Below are 21263 nucleotides of genomic sequence, written 5' to 3'. Positions count from 1 at the left end.
ACAGGACAGGCCTCGATCTGAACAAGTCCCCAGTCCCCACAATGACAACTATGCAAAAGCGCTGGCTCATCTTTCCTTATTTAGAGTTTCCAGTCAACCTCCCATAGTCTTTCAAGATCACAGTTAAAAAAGAATCCCAAAATGAATAGAAACAACTCCTACATTAACAGGTTATAAAAACTGAATCCTGGTTAGAAAAATACTTAATTTTCAAATCATGAAAGCAACTGGTCAGAATACAATAATATTGGATATACTAGACTTCTAAACCAAAATTAAATAAATAAATGTTTATTTTGGCCTTCATTAACCAGGTTTCCATCCAACCTGCTTTTTTTTTATTTTTAAGTCACGACTGGCCTGATGGAAACAGCACATTTTTCAGTAAACTTTCCAAATGTCGACAAAACAATATGTGCTACACAAGGTGGGATATTTTTGTGTCAGTAAAATTAATTATCAGAGAAATGTAGGTGGAAGTAAACTTGGAGTCAAGTGATGACATGTATGGTCCTCCCACTACAACTCGGGAAACCATGCAGTTTATTATGCTACAGATGAAATAAATTATGATGAACTTCACAGGGTGGTGAAAGTGCAAGGTGATGAGCTTGAATCTCCTTTCCAATAAATATTGAGGGTCTTATTCTGGTGACATGATGGCCATAATAATCTCATCATGTAGGCTTTACCTGCACTGTATCTGAGAGCTGTTGGCTAGAGTGCCAGGGTCAGTACCAGAGTGGGCATATCTGCTATATAACGCATTTCTTTTTGTGGCAAAACAATCCGAGTTGAAAATGCGATGGAAACCCATTTAACTTATATTTTTTTAATTTGGGAATGAAGTTATTTTTATAAACACTACATCATCAAGCAAAGCCTTTCATCCGCAACAAGTTAATTTCCCGGAAACACATCTCTGGTGGGTTTTAATTCTCTGATTGTTTTTAATTCTTCTTCTTTTTTTAATATTCACAAGAAAATCTGTAGTCAATTGGATGGAAACCTTGCTTCTGACATACTTGTGTTTTAGCACAAAGTATAAAAAAAAATATTTAGTATCTCAGGATATATTCACTACATGACCAGAAGTATGTGGACATCCCTTCAAAATTTGTCGATTCGGCCATTTCAGCCACACCCATTGCTGACAGGTGTATATAATCAAGCACACAGACATAATCTCCATACACAAACATTGGGAGTAGAATGGCCCGTACTGAAGCGCTAAATTACTTTCAATGTGGCACTGTCATAAGATGCCACCTTTCCAACAAGTCAGTACATCAAATTTCTGCTCTGCTAGAGCTGCCCCGGTCAACTGTATGTGCTGCTATTGTGAAGTGAAAACTTCTAGAAGCAACAACGGCTCAGCTGCGAAGTGGTAGGCCACACAAGCTTACAGAACGGGACCGCATAGTGCGTAAAAATCGTCCGTCCTCAGTTGCAACACTCACTAGAGTTCCAAACTACCTCTGGAAGCAACGTCAGCACAAGAACTGTTAGTCAGAAGCTTCATGAAATGGGTTTCCATGGCCGAGCAGCCCAACAAGCCTAAGATCATCATGCGCAATGCCAAGCGTTGGCTGGAGTGGTGTAAAGCTCGCCGCAATTGGACCCTGGAGTAGTGGAACCACATTCTCTGGAGTGATGAATCACGCTTCACCATCTCGCAGTCTAACGGACAAATCTGGGTTTGGTGGATGCCAGGAGAACACTAGCTGCCCCAATGCATAGTGCCAACTGTAAAGTTTGGTGGAGGAGAAATAATGGTCTGGGATGTTTTTCATGGTTCGGGCTAGGCCTCTTAGTTCCAGTGAAGGGAAATCTTAACGCTACAGCATACAATGCCATTCTAGACGATTCGGTGCCTCCAACTTTGTGACAACAGTTTGGGGAAGGCCCTTTCCTGTTTCAGCATGACAATGCCCCCGTGCACAAAGCGAGGTCCATACAGAAATGGTTTGTCGAGATCGGTGTGGAAGAATTTGACTGGCCTGCACAAAGTCCTGACCTCAACCCCATCGAACACCTTTCAGATTAATTGGAACGCCGACAGTACCCGACCTCACTAATGCCCTTGTAGCTGAATGGATCTAGTGGAAAGCCTACCCAGAAGAGGGTTTATAGCCGAAAAGGGGGACCAACTCCATATTAATGCACATGATTTTGGAATGAGATGTTCGACGAGCAGGTGTCCACATACACTACATGACCAAAAGTATCTCCACCAAAGCAAGTGACCCACTGTTCTTGTACCATGAATTCACAGCAAATAATCAAGAACGAGTGCAGGAACAGCATTTTAACACCCCTTCCTAAAACTTAATTCCTAGAATGTTGTTCAACAGATCCATTTAGGATGGGCAGCTTCAAGTGACCATTTCCACAGAAACAATATAATCAACAATAAATAAATGTGAGAGACACAAGGACAGGAAAGAAACATTAGGGAATAGGAATCTAGGAAAAAAGGGTGAAATATGAGGATGTTTTTCTTGCTGCCCCAGTGGCACTATGGCCTAGGAGCTGAATTGCTGTTCCAGGCAGCTGCTGGTAAGTCCCTGCTTGTGGTCTCAATGAGACACACAACATTATGAGTTTCAACATTGCAACCCACATAACTATTACTCAACCATTGTATTGTTGTTGGTAGCGGCGGTTGAGCTCACGCAGCTCTTTCTCCCGAGCACGACGAGCCTTGTTGGACTTGGTGGAGCGGCTGGAGCGTGTGGACTGGGCAGACTTGGTGCTGTGACAGCGTGATGAGGCCCTCTTCAGGAGGTTTTGGGAGATAGAGCGCTGCAGGTTCTTCATGGAGGATGACGCGGCCATGCTGACGATCCAGGGGTGCTTCAGAGCCTGGCCTGCTGTTAACCTCTCACTGGGGTCAACAGTCAGCACACGGTCGATGAAGTCCTTTGCCAGGTTGGACACACTGGGCCATGGCTGAGCAGGGAGAAAGAAAAATGTTTAAATGTTGAGAAACTGCACATTTCTATGCACGGGGGGGAGGGTCGAATCAAAGTAATTAATTAGCAGAGGGGGTCAATTTCTCTAGCACACTGGTTAAGAAAAGGGCAATTTGGGGGCATGGCCATAATGAACAATGCACACAAGGGGGCAGCAGAGTGTAAAGCAGCTACAGTTTAATATTGCTGTACTGTAATGCTCTGTAAACCTACAGGCTACATGTTAATAGCACAGTAGTAACTTCACAATGTGAACTTAAAGGCCGATTCTTTTTTTGTAGTGTAACATACGGCAACGAGATATTGAGTACAATTTCTGAACCCTAGGATCCAAGGAAAAAGACATGGCCAGGCATGTCTTTCGCTCGTTCAAAGTGCTGTCCAATGATAAAGGACAGGGGGTGATTTGCCCTCAGACTACAGCATAAACATTAGGCCTTTATAAAGGAAGAATAGCTACAACCATGTATGTTACCCACACTGAGAAGCTGAGCCTGTCTGATTCAGAGTATAAGAAAGGCCCCAACGCACGCACACATCAAGCATACTGTGGTTGCTTCCAGGAACTCCAGCCTTAAGCTACGTCACAAAGTCACGTAGGGGGGGTCGTGTTGTAAGTTCAGAGATGACATGAGCATTACGCCCAGTCGAGAAACACAGACACATGTTTTTTATTAAAATTAAACCTAACACATAAGCAACTGTCTGCAAAGCATCCAGAACTAAATTAATATATTTTCTTAAACTAAAAGAAGTGTAACTTTGGTTTTGATTCTCTGCTTGAATTTCCAACTGTGAGGAATCTTTCTTTACTACAGCAGAGTCACTAAGTGCCCTCAAGTGCCCTACTGTACACTTGTTTCTACCCCAGTCAGATGTTAATAGGGCTGTTGCAGTGACCATATTACTGCTACACGACCGCAGTAATATTCCAAGTGACCGTTGAGTCACGGTAATGCACTCTGGACATGCGTTGGTAGTACTCAACTCAGTAACAATCATCAGGAAGCTAATGGCCTGGTACTCGGGACTCTATTGTCCCTCTAACCAGTATGACGTCAATGCAAATTCAATCAAAAATCACATCAAACACTTATCATCAAATGTGACTGATCAATTTTATTTTTATTATTTTTGAATTTTACCCCTTTTTCTCCCCAATTTCGTAGTATCCAATTGTTGTAGTAGCTACTATCTTGTCTCATCGCTACAACTCCCGTACGGGCTCGGGAGAGACGAAGGTTGAAAGTCATGCGTCCTCCAATACACAACCAACCAAGCCGCTGCTTCTTTAACACAAGAAAGTTCAACAATTGGTTGAAACAGTAGAAAACATGATCTTTGTGGATGTTTCAAAGCCCAACACAACACTTTAAGGTGAGGATTAATTAAAAAACACCCATATGCATATTACAGCATATGAATATGCATATTAGAGCTTACGCATGTCTATATATGAGCCCACACCCCCCCCAAAAAACTGAATTTAAAATAATGATTGTGTCTATACAATGCATAGCCTAGCGCATATTATACATTGCAGAAAAAACACAAAAAAATAACGAATTTAAGATGTCTTTGGTACATAATTACAATTAGTGTATTTGTATTTGATTTTGAATAGCCTAGTAATAGGGATTGCTTTTACATTTTTATAATTAATAGGCTGACATTACCTTTAGCTACAGAATCTCTCACCACGGTACGTTTCCATCTCCTCCCCTCTCTCCTTCATTCCTTTCTCGAGCATGCAGTGAGAGGGGCTGTCAACAGTTAATTAAATGTTTCGTTGTGAAAACATGTTACTATTGATGTGCCCGAACAGACTTCACTTGGTTTCCCAAATGAAGCATCAGGTAGTTGCAGGAACAGGGTTGTAGAGCTCATGGTATAGAGAGTTTGGGAAGAATGTCATCTTTCACGTAGTGAGAGGCTGCATGCTCCTCAAATAGTGGTTAATGTGTGGAGTGAAATAATCCAGTAGCCTACCCCGGCATCAGTGAAAAACTAACCTGTGGGTAAGTGGCCTCCATTCGCTATTCGAGTGCACACAGACATCTTTTTTCCCCTGCCCATTTGATAATGGACCACTATAAATTGAAATAAATTTTACATATTAGTAAAGACAGATTAAATTGAGAATAGTCTGATGGGTGAAAATATGATCGATCACTTGATGAGATTAGCGTGTGCAGCCTGAAGCAAGGAACAGAGTAATTTTTTTTACTTTCTCAAATCAATAGCCTAGCATCATGCAGCCCATATATTTTGATTTATAAGACATTGTAAGTTTTGTACCATTCACAACCAAAGTTGCCAAACAGATTTAGAGTTAACATATAGGACCCGTTTCAAATTATCACTTTTACGCTCAACATAGTCACTTCATAAGCGCACTCGCTCCGGAATTGGAAAAAATATCCCATCCATTTTAGTTATATACACTTCTTACTATAATGGTGTGGGACTTAAAGCATATATTGTCTGCAAAATGAAGTAGCCTACAGCATGGCGCATAGCCAGATAACATACATTAGGGCAAATGTTCTTCTGAAATACATTTTTGTCATATCATGTTTCTTTAGACCAGACTAAAATAAATGGATTTATTGTGATGGTGTATATTCAATTGATTTATTCTACTTTTTTAAAATGTAGATGTTCTAAAGGCTCACATCAGCAGCTTGTATGCGTGGGGGCCTGGAGATGCTAAACGTGTTTGTTAATTACCAGAAGACCGGCAGTCTTTTGCATGACAACCAGCTAAGAAAATGTCATTACCCCCACAGCCCTAGATGTTACACCTCCTGAACTGTAAACTGCTGCATTTCCAATCACCCAGCAGACATCCAATATACATATTTTTAGACCCACAGATAAATCTCATATGAGCTTAATATACATGACACATATACAGCTCAAAGATGTTACATCCCCAAACCGACATGATGCTGAAGGCATTTCTGATAATTACCATAATGTCCCCTACTCCAAAACAATCTACTCAAATATTTGTTTTAAAATCTACAGTGCCTTCAGAAAGTATTCATACTCCTTGACTTATTCCAAATTTTGTTGCGTTACAGCCTGAATTCAAATGGTTTAAATATATTTTATTCTTGCCAATCTACAAACAGTACTCATAATGGCAAATTGAAAACATGTTTTTAGAAATGTTTGTAAATCTACTGAAAATTAAATAGAGATCTCATTTACATACAGTACCAGCCAAAAGTTGACACGCCTACTCATTATCAGTGATTTACTTTATTTTTTACTATTTTCTACATTGTAGAATAATGAAGACATCAAAACTATGAAATAACACATTTGGAATCATTTAGTAACCAAAAAAGTGTTAAACTAAAATATATTTTATATTTGAGATTCTTCAAAGTAGCCACTCTTTGCCTTGATGACAGCTTTGCACACTCTTGGCATTCTCTCGACCAGCTTCATAAGGTAGTCAGTCACCTGGAATGCATTTCAAGGTGTACCTTGTTAAAAGTTCATTTATGGAATTTCTTTCCTTCTTAACCTTTCTTGCGCAGGGGTTCCGCTAGCGGAACACCTCGACAACATTCCGCTGAAAAGGCAGTGCGCGAAATTCAAAAATATTTTTTTGAAATCACACATTAACAAGTCCAATACAGCAAATGAAAGACAAACATCTTGTTAATCTACCCATCGTGTACGATTTAAAAAATGCTTTACAGCTAAAGCACAACATGATTATGTTAGATCACCGCCAAGTCGAAAAACAGCCATTTTTCCAGCCAAAGATAGGAGTCACAAAAAGCAGAAATATAGATGAAATTAATCACTAACCTTTGATGATCTTCATCTGATGACACTCATAGGACATCATGTATGTTTTGTTCGATAATGTGCATATTTATATCCAAAAATCTCAGTTTACATTGGCGCCTTACGTGCAAGTAATGTTTTGATTCCAAAACATCTGGTGATTTTGCAGAAATACTAATAATAATCATTGATAAAAAGATACTAGTGTTATTCACAGAATTAAAGATAGACTTCTCCTTAATGCAACCGCTGTGTCAGATTTCAAAAAAACTTCACAGAAAAAGCATAATCTGAGAACGCCGCTCAGAACCCAAAACAGACAGAGGGATAGCCGCCATTTTGGAATCAACAAAGTTAGAAACACCATAAATATTCACTTACCTTTGACGATCTTCATCAGAAGGCACTCCCAGGAATCCCAGTTCGACAGTAAATGACTAAAGTTCCATCATTTATGTCCAAATAGCCACTTGTTGTAAGCGTGTTCAGCCCAGTAATCCATCTTCATGAGGCGCGAGCATTTCATCCAGACAAACTCGAAAAGTTCCGTTACAGTCCTTTAGAAACATGTCAAACGATGTATGGAATCAATCGTTAGGATGTTGAACATAAAACATCAATAATGTTCCAACCGGAGAATTCCTTTGTCTTCAGAAAAAGCACTGGAACACGAGGTAACTCTGTCGGGAGCACGCGTCATGAGACCGAGACACTATGCCAGACCACTGACTCAAACAGGTCTCATGAGCCCCTCCTTTATAGTAGAATCCTCATTCAAGTTTCAAAAGACGGTTGACATCTAGTGGAAGCCCTAGGAAGTGCAACCTCATCCATATCTCAATGCGTAGGCCAAGCTTTGAAAAACTACAAACCTCAGATGTTCCACTTCCTGATTGGATTTTCCTCAGGTTTTCGCCTGCCATGAGTTATGTTATACTTACAGACATCATTCAAACAGTTGTAGAAACTTCAGAGTGTTTTCTATCAAATACTACTAATAACAATATGCATATATTAGCATCTGGGACAGAGTAAGAGGCAGTTCACTCTATTCATCCAAAGGTGAAAATTCTGCCCCCTATCCCAAATTAATGCGTTTGAGTCAATCAGTTGTGTTGTGACAAGGTAGGGGTGGTATACAGAAGATGTTCTTAGCAAATAGGGCTAAGTCCTAATAGGGCTAATATTATGGCAAGAACAGCTCAAATAAGCAAACAGAAACGACAGTCCATCATTACTTTAAAACATGAAGGTCATACAATGCGGAAAATCAAGAACGTCTAAAGTTTCTTCAAGTGCAGTCGCAAAAACCATCAAGGGCTATGATGAAACTGGCTCTCATGAGGACCGTGACATGAAAGGAAGACCCAGAGTTACCTCTGCTGCAGAAGATAAGTTCATTAGAGTTAACTTCTTGGTGACAGGGGGGCAGTATTGAGTAGCTTGGATGAATAAGGTGCCCAGAGTAAACTGCCTGCTACTCTGTCCTAGATGCTAATATATGCATATTATTAGTGGTATTGGATATAAACACACTGAAGTTTCTAAAAACTGTTTGAATGATGTCTGTGAGTATAATATAACTCATATGGCAGGCAAAAACCTGAGACAAATCCAACCAGGAAGTGGGAAATCTGAGGTTTGTAGTTTCATTTAAGTGATTGCCTATCCAATATGCTGTGTCTATGGGGCCAGATTGCACTTCCCAAGGCTTCCAGCAGATGTCAACAGTCGTTACAAAGTTGTTTGAGGCTTCTATTGTGGAAGGTGGTCGAATAAGAGCTGTTTCAACAAGTGGACTAGGCTGAGGCCAATCAGTTGTTTACTGCGCGGTCACACGGGCACGCCGTGCCTTCTTTTTCCTCTGTAATGAATACACTATTGTCCGGTTGGAATATTATTGAAGATTTATTATAAAAAGACCTAAGGATTGATTGTAAACATCGTTTGACATGTTTCTACAAACTGTAATGGAACTCTTTTGACTGTCTGGATTTTGCGCGTGCGCATTGTGCCTTTGGAATAGTGAACTAAACGCACAAACAAAACAGGTATTTGGTCATAAATATGGATGTAATCAAACAAAACGAACAGTTCTTGTGGAAGTGGGAGTCCTGGGAGTGCATTCCGACAAAGATCAGCAAAGGTAAGTGAAGATTTATAATGCTATTTATGACTTTTGTTAACTCCACAATTTGGCGGGTAACTGTATGGCTTGCATATGTGGCTGAACTCTGTCCTCAGATTATTGAATATTGTACTTTTGCCGTAAAGCTTTTTTGAAATCTGACACAGCGGTTGCATTAAGAACAAGTTTATATTTAATTCTATGTAAAACCTGTATCTTTCATCAAAGTTTATGATGAGTATTTCTGTTATTTGATGTGGCTCTCTGCAATTTCTCTGGATGTTTTGGAGGCATTTCTGAACATGGCACCAATGTAAACTGAGGTTTTTGGATATAAATATGAACTTGATCGAACAAAACATACATGTATTGTGTAACATTGAGTCCTGGGAGTGTCATCTGATGAAGATCGTCAAAGGTTAGTGATTAATTGTACCTCTCTTTGGTTGGAAAATGGCTGAATGCTTTCTGTGACTAGTTGCTGACCTGATATGTTCTGCTTTCGCTGAAAAGCCTTTTTGAAATCAGACACTGTGGTTGGATTAACGAGAAGTGTATCTTTAAAATGGTGTAAAATACTTGTATGGTTGAGGAATTTTAATCATGAGATTTGTTGTTTTGAATTTGGCGCCCTGCAATTTCACTGGCTGTTGGCGAGGTGGGACGCTAGCGTCCCGAACGATCCCAACTGCACCTCAGATTGCAGCCCAAATAAATGCTTCACAGAGTTCAAGTAACAAACACATCTCAACATGAACTGTTCAGAGGAGGGTGCGTGAATCAGGCCTTCATGGTCGAATTTCTGCAAAGAAACCACTACTAAAAGGACACCAAGAAGAAGAAGAGACCTGCTTGGGCCAAGAAACACGAGCAATTGACATTAGACCGGAGTTCAAATTTGAGATTTTTGGTTCCAACCGCCGTGTCTTTGAGACGCAGAGTAGGTGAACGGATGATCTCTGTATGTGTGGTTCCCACCATGAAGCACGGAGGAGGTGTGATGGCGTGTAAGGGCTATTTGACCAATAAGGAGAGGGATGGAGTGCTGCATTAGATGACCTGGCCTCCACAATCACCTGACCTCAACACAATTGAAATGGTTTGGGATGAGTTGAACCGCAGTGAAGGAAAAGCAGCCAGCAAGTGCTCAGCATATGTGGGAACTCCTTCAAGACTGTTGGAAAAGCAATCCTCATGAAACTGGTTGAGAGAATGCCAAGAGTGTGCAAAGCCATCATCAAGGCAAAGGGTGGCTACTTCGAAGAATTTCAAATATATTTTCATTTGTTTAACACTTTTTTTGGTTACTACATGATTCCAAATGTGTTATTTCATAGTTTTGATGTCTGCACTATTATTCTACAATGCAGAAAATAGTAAAAAATAAAGAAAAACCCTTGAATGAGTAGGCGTGTCCAAACTTTTGACTTGTACTGTAAGTATTCACACCCCTGAGTCAATACAGTGATTATAGCTGTGAGTCTTTGAGTAATGTGTCTCTAAGAGCTTTGCACACCTGGATTGTACATTTCCATTTGCACCATTTTTTAAAAATGATTCAAGCTCTGTCAAGTTGGATGCTGATCATTGCTAGACAGCCATTTTCAAGTTTTGCCATAGATAGTTTTGCCAAAACTTTAACTAGGCCCCCAGGAACAATCAATGTTGTCTTGGTAAGCAACTCCAGCCTTGTGTTTTAGGTTATTGTCCTGCTGAAAGGTGAATTTGTCTCCCAGTGTCTGTTGGAAAGCAGACTAAACCAGGTTTTCCTCTAGGATTTTGCCTGTGCTTAGCTCTATTCTGTTTCTTCTTATCCTACAAAAAACTCCCTAGTCCTTGCAGATGACAAGCATACCCATAACATGATGCAGCCACCACCATGCTTGAAAATATGAAGAGTGGTACTCAGTGATGTGTTGTGTTTGTCCTGAATACAAAGCGTTATGTTGGGGGCAAAGTTCATTTCTTTGCCACATTTTTTGCAGTTTCACTTTAGTGCCTTATTGCAAACAGGATGCATGTTTTGAAATATGTTTTCTTTTGTACAGGCTTCCTTTTCACTCAGTCAATTAAGTATGTATTGGGGAGTAACTACAATGTTGATCCATCCTCAATTTTCTCCTATCACAGCCAGGGTGTGAATACCTTCTAATGGCCATGTATGTACCAGTACATCGACTGGTATTGGTACCCTCTTCACCACTCACTAATATGTGGTGTGTGTCAGTGTATGTACTGTCTGGTATATCATATAATGTTATCAACACGTCAAAGGAGGAATGCTCGATAGGGGATTGTAGAAGTATTGAGAAGTAGAGAGGACAACAAATTAGTAATAAACAGAAAAGAAATGGACAAAGAGGGTGTAACGTCATAGGTGCTTACCTCCCCAGAAAAGCTGTACTTCCCCTTGAGGATCTGACGGTAGAGGCGCATGCGGTTGTCATCCTCAAAAGGCATGGTTCCACTCAGCAGAATGTAGGAGATGACCCCTAGAGCCCACATATCCACAGCATTGGTGTATGGCTTTCGTACCAGGATCTCTGGGGCAATGTACTCTGGTGTCCCACAAGTGGTCTTCATCAAGCACTCATCACCCTTCTTACGAGTGCTTGCCAGCCCAAAGTCAGTGACCATAATCTTAGAGTCTGCACCGGGGTGATAGTAGAGCAGGTTCTCAGGCTTGAGGTCACGGTGGGTGATGCCAAGTGTATGTAGATACTTGACCCCGTCCAGTACCATCTGTAGGACACGTGTAGCATCACGCTCTGTGAAAGAGCCACGGGCGATGATACGGTCAAAAAGCTCTCCCCCTGTAGCCAGCTCCATCACCATGTATACTCGCTCAGCTGTCTCAAACACCTCCATCAGCTGGATAATGTTGGTGTGGCGTACACGCCGCAGGACACACAGCTCTGACTCACATACCTCACGTCCCTCTCTGTAGCGCGTCTCTATCATCTTGATGGCGTAGGGCTGCCGCGTGCTCTTATGCTCCACTCGCACCACCCGGCTGAAGCTACCTCGGCCTATCAGCGCCTTAATGTCATATTTGGCTGTGACCCGTGGGTCAAACTTTGCTCTGTACTTGGCTACCTTGTTTCTGCGTGGGTCAGAGGCCTCTGGTTGGCCTGTATTTGTGGGTGCCTGGGCGGCTGAGAATGCTGCCTGGGGCGGAGGAGAGCCTGTTTTCTCCCCTCTCATTTTACTCCCACTGCCGTCGCCTCGGATAAAATGTTTGTAGATGTCGGTCTGGAGGGGATCCACCTTTTTGACCAAGTCTAGCTGGACATCTCCAGGTGGCTCAGGGAGGACCTTGCTCGTCCTGCACCCCATCACATCACAATCCTGTCCCACTGGGACCAGCAGGACATCCTCATCGCCCACGCAACATCCAAGCACTGAAAAGCATCAAGCCACAGGAAGCAGCCAATGTTCTTGAGGAAATGCTGCAGTGGCCCACTGAACCAATCACTGTGGCAGACCACTCAGAAAACAGACCTCACCACACTGTAGTAGACTGATGAAATGGGGCAATTCTGAAAGAAAGAATACAGAGTAAACAATTATACATTTGAAATAAATCATTGTCCAATACCAAGTTCAACAGCAAAAAAATAAATGTGCATCCTGAAAGATTAGAGCCATTGACTGATTTGACTAAACATTGCATTTAGGCCTATTTGCTGTGGCAATGTATCAAGTTCTACCTAAACTGACAACCGTTGACTACACAAAATAAAATCAAGAATTATGTTAGTAGAATCAACACTGGGCTGTCTGGTAAACGTTCTAGAATCGGGCCTACCAAGATCTATAAAAATAAATTTAAAAAATCGGCATGTGTTGACATACCGCTAAATAACGGTTCACCCATCCCACCAACCCCCCCCCCCCCCAGATCCATATCCATTTACGCTTTAGGCCTGGATACATCGTACCTTGTAAACGAGGAAAATAGCGGTATTGGCAACAGCCGCCATGTATCAAATATATAATGTATCCACAAATTACAAAATTATACAATGTTGTCATAAACTGCACAGTGTATCATTTGGTGGATGTAACCAGCAAAATGCCTTTTGTCGGCCATGATGATTGTAACAAACCTAAATGCCGATAGTAGCCTAGCATTCCTCTGTATCATGAACTAAAAGTATAGGCCTAAAAGTTGTTTGAATGTTTATGGTTGGGATTTGAAACAATTTGCCAGATAAAGATAGTGAAGTTCCAAGCCATTTATCTTGATCGAATGTTACAAAAATTATATATGTATATGTAAAAATATATGAAACGTTATACCTTGTTTGAGTAGATTTAATCGTATTATATACTCTGAAGCATCAAAACAACGTAAAATCTTACCTTATATCAAAGTTAGCTAATTAGCAAGTTAGCTAGCAACATACGACAGCGGGAGTTACAAGGCAGAAGTCCACAACTTGCCAAAGCCAACCTCCTCCTCACCCCACTCTCAGCTGTTGTCTCAGTTTTTTTTTGGTTCGGATTTTTCAAAGTTGAATCCAGATGATGGCCCTGATAACGTTTCAAGTAAATTGCAACAAGTTGATGGCTTCATTTTGCGCGTAAAGCAACAACACCGTGGCAAAAAAAAACAGATAGAAGCGCTCGGTCGTTCGCTTCATAAAACGGTGTTCTTGAGTGGGACCACCTTTTTCCTGCAAACTTCTTTGTTGGAACGACCTCCTCGTCGGCTTGTTTCTACCCCAGAAAATCATCGAGGACGTCGTGAGGTCACTTCCTGGATCAGAAGAAAAGTACCGTACCAACGGTTTTGTTATTTTGTTCATCTAAAATATTACAAGAACAGCTGTCAAAAGTGGAAAATACATGACACGTTGAAATCGCTCTTGAATTACAGTGTAGGGCAGACCTACCTGAAGTTATTGTCCTGCTAACAAACTCTGTCATAATTATTTTTAATTATTAGGCTAATCAATTAAGTGTTGATGTGGGTAATTCTATGTATTTCAGAATTTTGTTTTCTCTTGATGCTGCAAGGTTTATATCAAATGTAGGCTACTTGAAATGTGATCTGGTGTAAAGACCTAAAGCCTAAGCCTCAGAATGTTGCTCTATAAAACCAGCATAGGTTAGCTACAATTTTGATTTGGCATATAAATGGCAATTGTAAACTAAAAAACGTTCCTCTGCTTTTTAATTTTACCGTACAGATCCACAGGATGGCGCTATATGCGTGTGATATAGATTAGACCAGTGGTTACCAAACTGTGGGGCGTGCATTTTTTGTTTGTTGAAGGAACTCAGTCCGGCTTGAAACATACTTTTGAAAAGTGGTGTAAAATGTGTAGAAGTCCAGGAAATAAGCTTTAAACCTGCAAAACAAGAAGGGTGTGAACAGTAGGTGTTACGAACACCGCTTGTGCCCATAGAAATAGAGCGTACCCACGATGTTCCCTAATGCTGGAGTTAAAATGTTTGGTAACTCCGAGTTAAAATGTTTGGTAACTCCTGGATTAGATTTAAGAGAATAATTTATTGTTCTCATGAATATGTTTGCGTATGATTAATGGTTTTCAGAGTCTTTCCAGATGTACTGTATTCATTAGAGATTGTTTTTCTTCTTATGATTTTGGTAACCACCCCTTTATCTGTTGTATTCCTATGACATTTTGGGGTGGAAATTCTAATTTTTCATACTTCACGCTTCTTGCTGAGCTTGTGCTCAGCTGGCTACATGGGTGACTTTTGAATTAGAATGTTCAGATAAACAATTCCAACAAACAGGGCAAGGCAATGAAAAGCCTATGGTTTTTAATAGGGTCGATGAATGTTATGAATTGTGTTGGATTAGTTGTAAATGATTGCCACTAACATGCCTCCCGCCCCTGCAGCGGGGACCTCAACATGACAGCTGCACATATACACAGGCAATGAGCAGAGCAACAGCTCCAACCCCCATTAATACACCCACCCAAGTCTCATCCTGCGACCTAAGAGGTCTGTATCAGATGCTCAACATGCTCTGCTCACACCTACTGTAATGGTCTGAGCCTAAACCACGCAAAAACACTATGGAACACAAATCTTTTCCTATCTCACCCTGGAAAATACAAAGTCTGAGGTCATCTGCCTTTGAACTAAAGAGCAGGAACCTAGACGTCATCAAATAAATTGGAAATACAGACATTGTCAACCTACAAAATATATGGTTTGGAGGAGACGGATCCACTGGTTGCCCTCTAGGTTACAGAGTGCTGGTAGTCCCATCCACCAAACTACCAGGTGTGAAACAGGGAAGAGACTCAGGGGTATGCTAATTTGATATAGAGCAGACCCGACAGGAAAACGACCCTAAGCACAGAGCCAAGACAATGCAGGAGTGGCTTCAGAACAAGTCTCTGAATGTCCTTGAGTGGCCCAGCAAGAGCCCGGACTTGAACCTGATCGAACATCTCTGGAACGACCTGAAAATAGCTGTGCAGTGACGCTCCCCATCCAACCTGACAGAGCTTGAAAGGATCTGCAGAGAATAATGGGAGAAACTCCCCGAATACAGGAGCACCAAGCTTGTAGCGTCAACCTAAGGAGACTCGAGGCTGTAATCGCTGCCAAAGGTTCTTCAACAAAGTACTGAGTGAAGGGTCTGAATTCTTATGGAAACGTAATACTTGTTATTTGAAATAATTTTGCAACAATTTCTAAAAACTTGTTTTTGCTTTGTCATTATTGGGTATTGTGTGTAGTTTGGTGAGGGGGGAAAAACAATCTAAAATTGATAAAAAATAAATGCTGTAACTTAACAAAATGTGAAAAAGTCAAGGGGTCTGAATACTTTCCAAATGCATTGTATATCCCCCCAAATATAATCCTTTAAGGATGACCGCTTCTCCCTCCTAGAGGGAGGGATCAACCATTTTCAGGCCCAGGGACATGTACTTGTCTGAGGTGACATAAATGCCAGAACTGGACAAGAACCTGACACTCTCAGCACACAGGGGGACAAACTCCTGGAGGTGACAGCATTCTATCCCAAATATGCCACCCTAGACACAACTATGACAAAACAACCAACAAAAGTGGGTTACAACTCCTGCAGCACTGTACACAGTCAATGGTAGGCTTCAAGTGGGCTCTTATGGTAGGTGCACCTACAGCTCATCCTTGGCAGTAGTTCCATAGATTACTTTAGTCTCTCTGAGCGTTCAGTCAGCCCACTGACACCCCTACCAGATCACAGACTGCTTGAACGGAGCAATACTCAATCAGGCATCAAAACCAAAGGAAATGCATAATATTATGCAATGTTATAGATGGAAGGAAAATAGTGTAGAAAACTACCCAAAAAAACAATTAGGCAACAAATTCAATCCCCTTTTGACAACATCCTGGACAAAACATTTCACTGTAATAGTGAAGGTTTTGTAATAGTGAAACTTGTCAGTAGGAAAGCATTTGACCTCTCAGCTTCCCTATCAAATCTAAACATTTCAAGCAAACAACCTAAGAAAATTAACAGCATTGAAAAATGGTTTAAAGAATGTAAAATCCTAAGAAAGAAAATTGAGAAACCTACCCATGTAACGTAGACGCTGGGAGTTGAGAAGCAGGTGGTAAGTTTAATATAACAGCGAACATGGAATGATACAACGTAGGAGTAGCGTCTAGACATGAACAAACAGAAACAATACTGCCTGGGGAAGGAACCTAAGGAAGTGCCAGGAAAAGGGGAAGTAATGGAGAACAGATGTGCTTGATGAAGTGCAGGTGTGCATAATGATGAATGCCAGGTGCGCGTAATGTCAATTCCCAGGACCGGTGGTTAGGAAACCGGCGACATGAACGCTGGAGGTGAGGAGCGGGAGTAGACATGACAGTACGCAAGACGACGCTGGCCAGAGGGACGGCCCCGAGAACGAGGAGTAGGTCAGTCTGGGCGGCAAAGATGGAAATCACTGATGATGTTGGGAGCCAGAATGTTGTCCACCGCAACACAACTCCTCTGGGCCGTACCCTCCCAGTCCACCAGGTCCACCATGACGTCGGGAGTCCAGTAGGGCTCTGACGGCATAGGCGGGGGTCCCATCTACGTCAAAGGGGGGGGGCAGATGGGTGTCATGGGGGACTGCATCAGCCAGGGGAACAGGAACCGCCGGCCTGAGAAGGGAGCCATGAAAAGAAGGTGAGATACGGTAATCACTGGGAAGCTGTAACCTATAAGTCACCTCATTGACCCACCGGAGAACCTCAAACGGCCCCACAAACGGAGTGAGAGGTTCCCATTAGAGAGCCAGATGCAATCCTCAGGATAGAACACTGGAGTCTCACTGCTCTGACGGTGGACAATGCGCTGGAGTCTGACCTGAGCCACGCTCCACACTTCTGCGCGCTTGAACCACTCATAAACCGCAGGAGCATCGGTCTGGCCCGGGGACCACGGAGCCAGAGCCGGCTGAAAACCCAGGACACACTGGAAGGGAGTCAGCCCGGTGGAGGAGTGACATAATGAATTCTGGGCGTACTCTGCCCATGGAAGGAATCGGGCCCACTCTCCCTGCCAGTCCTAGCAGTGACTCCTCAGGAACCTCTCCAGCTCCTGGTTCACCCTCCCCACCTGCCCGTTGGACTGAGGCCTATACCCAGCAGTGAGGCTGACGTGACCCCAAGCTTTTCCATAAAGGCTCTCCATACCCGTGGTGTGAATTGGGGCACACGGTCGGAGACGATGTTCTCCGTAAGGTCATAATGCCAGAAGACCTGCTGGAATAGTGCCATCGCGACCTGGAAAGCTGTAGGGAGACAAGAGAGAGGAATAAAATGACATGGATTTAGAAAATCTATCAACAACCACCAAAATGGTGGTGAACCGTCAGAGGGGATATCAATGACAAAGTCAATGGATAGATGAGACCAGGGACACTGAGGCATGGGAAGGGGAAGGAGTTTCCCTGCTGGAGCGTGTATGGGGAGACTTAGTTTGGGCACACACAGAACAAGAGTTAACGTAGCAAGTAACATCTAACATCCTGCGCCAAGGTGGGGCACCAATATTTCTCCGAGAGTGATTGTACGGATGATCCCAGGATGTCCAACAACGACAGCTGTGTGTGCCCAGGTCAACAGGCACTCCCTTATCACCATGGGAACATAAATGCGCTTAGAAGGACAGGTAGTGGGAGCGTGTTCCCTCTTCAGAGTCTGGCAAATGTCCACATCTACATCCCAGACCACAGGGGCTACAACATGACAGGGAACAGGAAAACAGGTCCTCCGGCATTCGGGTGGCATTCGGGTGACCAAGTCCGTGATCCTCATCCTCGACCATGAGAAGGTGGGGTTATGCGTTGGAACCATGGGAGGCAGAGGATGATCTTATGAACTGGTGATGAAGAAGGGGATGTTTTCCTGATTACAGGATTCCACAGTGCGGGTGAGTGGTGTGGTGATGTGTGTGATGGTTCCGGATCCTAGTGGCCGATTGTCAAGGGCTTGCATCAGAAAACGGAGAGGAGAGCAGGTATGAGGGGATGTTCAGAGAATCGGCAAGGGTCTGGTCAATAAAGTACCACGCAGCACCTGAATTCACTAGTGCTGTAGAAACAGGACGAGGGACAGTCAGCTAGTGTGATTGACACTGAAAGGCAGAAACTGATGAAGATGGGATACTCACACGTGTCCCAGGTGGTGGAAGATCACGTGACCATCCCTCTGCTTTCATGGATACCCAGTTGGGATATACTGGACACTGCTGGAGCTGATGCCCTCCTTGACCACAATAGAGCCCCAGCTGTCTCCATCTGCATCTCTCCGCCGTGGGGAGGTGTGTGACCCCTACCTCCATAGGTTCATACTAGGGAGAGAAGTGATGTAGGTACCGATGCTCCCGAAGTAGATTGGAGAGGTTTATTTCATCCGCTGGATGCTGCTACTGTCCGGAAGGTGAGCAGTACTCGGCAGCGGTCTGGTCATCCTGCCGTAGTTGGAGTTGGCGCTCACCCTGCCCTCCGGTGGATGATCAGAAATTATTCTGAACAGAGCTATGAACCCCTCATAGGAAACCAGCTACTTCTCTCCTCTCTCCCAGACAGCCGTAGCCCACACCAACCCGTCCAGTCAGCAGAGAAATACCCGTGGCAACCTTGGACCTATCAGTGGTGGGAGCTCCCATCTGGTGTGCAAAATAGAGGGAGCACTGGAGTGGGAAGCCATGGCATTTAGATGCGGATCCATCATATTTATGCGGGAGGGACAAACGGGCATCTCTGACCTGGGTGGACTGCTAAATGGACTAATGTGCTGGCTCGCTGGGTCAACTGGTGGAAGAGTATCCTCCACTAGTGGAAGGCAACGACTCTCGGGCATGTTTGAGACGTTGAAGACTGTGAAGAACCTCTTCCATGGCCGTCCCCAGTTGAGCCAGCTGGTCGTGGTGTTTACAAAGTAGTTATCCCTGTTTGTCAACCATCTGGGCGAAGTCTTGATTTCCTGCTGCTTCCATTTGTTGAGGCAGTATTCTGTAACGTAGACGCTGGGAGTCGAGAAGCATGTGGTAAGTTTAACATAACAACAGGAGTAGTGTAGTGTCTAGACATGAACAAACAGAAATAATACTGCCTGGGGAACGAATCTAAGGGAGTGCCAGATAAAGGGGAGGTAATGAGTGAGGTAATGGAGAACAGGTGTGCTTGATGATGAAGTGCAGGTATGCGTAATGATGAAAGCCAGGTGCGCGTAATGATTATCAAACCACTTCTGGGAAAATCGGAACGCACTAAACAAACAACAACACGAAGAGTTATCTATCCAAAACAGATATGTATGGATAAACCACTTCTCCAATATGTTTGGCTCTTTAACAAAGAATTAACAGCAAACAACATATACATGATGAAATACACATTTTAGAATCTACTACAGACTACCTTAACCCACAGGATTCTTAAATTACATTGAATGAACTACAGGACAAAATACAAACCCTCCAATACAAAAGGGCCTGTGGTGTCGATGGTATCTGAAATGAAATTATAAAATATACAGATAACAAATTCCAATTTGCTATACTTAAACTCTTTAACATCATCCTCAGCTCTGGCATCTTCCCAAACATTTGGAACCATGGACTGGCCACCCAATCCACAAAAGTGGAGACAAATTTGACCCCAATAACTACAGTGGGATATGTGAAAATCCTCTGCATTATCATTAACATCAGACTCATACACTTCCTCAGTGAAAACAATGTACAGAGCAAATGTCAAATTGGCTTTTTACCAAATTACAGACGACAAATCATGTATTTACCCTGAATACCCTTACTGACAAACAAACAAAACAAAACAAAGGCAAAGTCTTTTCATGCTTTGTTGATTTCAAAAAAGCTTTTGACTCAATTTGGCATGAGGTTTTGGTATACAAATTGATGGAAAGAGGTGTTGGGGGGAAAACATACGACATTATAAAATCCATGTACACAAACAAGTGTGCGGTTAACATTGGCAACAGAAAGTACACACATTTCTTTCCACAGGGCCGTGGGGTGAGACAGGGATGCAGCTTGAGCCCCACCCTCTTCAACATATATATCAACAAATTGGTGATGGCACTAGAACAGTCTGCAGCACCCGTCCTCAACACTACAAGAATCTGAAATCCAATGTGTACTGTTTGCTGATGATCTGGTGCTTCTGTCCCCAACCAAGGAGGGCCTACAGCAGCACCTACAGTGCCTTGCAAAAGTAGTCACCCCCCTTTGCATTCCTCCTATTTCATTGCATTAAAACCTGTAATTTAAATAGATTTTTATTTGGATTTCATGTAATGGATATACACAAAATAGTCCAAATTTGTGAAGTGAAATTAAAAATAACTTGTTTAAAAAAATGAAAATAAATTACAAATGGAAAAGTGGTGCGTGCATATGAATTCACCCCCTTTGCCATGAAGCTCCTTAATAAGGTCTGGTGCAACCAATTACCTTCAGAAGTCACATAATTAGTTAAATAAAGTCCTACCAGGTGTGAAATAGGGAAGAGACTCAGGGGGTATGCTAATTTGATATAGAGCAGACCAAACACACTCTATTAAATTATTCAAAAAGGGAACATTTTACATCTGTTTAGAAATTAATAAGGGCATTATCTCTACAGAGAAAAATTTACCAGACCACACGTGCCCAATAGTTTACCCTGTTTTTACCTTGCTGTTCCTCAGGTTAACAGCTGTCTTTTTGGCCTGGTCCTGCAGTGCAGATGTGGTCAGAGACCTGCATAATAGATGGGAGGTTAACAGTTAAACATTTATGATTGAGTGCTCTTCTGTCCCCCTGATAAAGATTATTTGCTCAATCCCTTCAAAAGTATTGACACTCA

The 21263-nt window shown here is 42.5% G+C and overlaps 1 protein-coding gene across 1 annotated transcript; it reads right to left on the bottom strand.

Moving 5' to 3' along the window:
• Window positions 1-947: 947 nt before the first annotated feature.
• Window positions 948-13679, bottom strand: LOC139371479 (serine/threonine-protein kinase H1 homolog). The gene is made up of 3 exons (XM_071111930.1): window positions 13276-13679; window positions 11296-12449; window positions 948-2952 (listed from the first exon to the last, which is right to left on the bottom strand). Exons 2-3 carry the CDS (start codon window positions 12244-12246, stop codon window positions 2635-2637), a joined length of 1269 nt encoding a protein of 422 aa, XP_070968031.1. The 5' UTR covers window positions 12247-12449; window positions 13276-13679; the 3' UTR covers window positions 948-2634.
• Between the last annotated feature and the right edge of the window lie 7584 nt (window positions 13680-21263).

The sequence above is a fragment of the Oncorhynchus clarkii genome, chromosome 2 (genome assembly GCF_045791955.1).
Source record: "Oncorhynchus clarkii lewisi isolate Uvic-CL-2024 chromosome 2, UVic_Ocla_1.0, whole genome shotgun sequence".
In the NCBI taxonomy this organism is placed as follows: domain Eukaryota; kingdom Metazoa; phylum Chordata; class Actinopteri; order Salmoniformes; family Salmonidae; genus Oncorhynchus; species Oncorhynchus clarkii.
The sequence above is the reverse complement of the archived record's forward strand: the minus strand, read 5'-3'. Positions and strand labels throughout refer to the sequence as shown.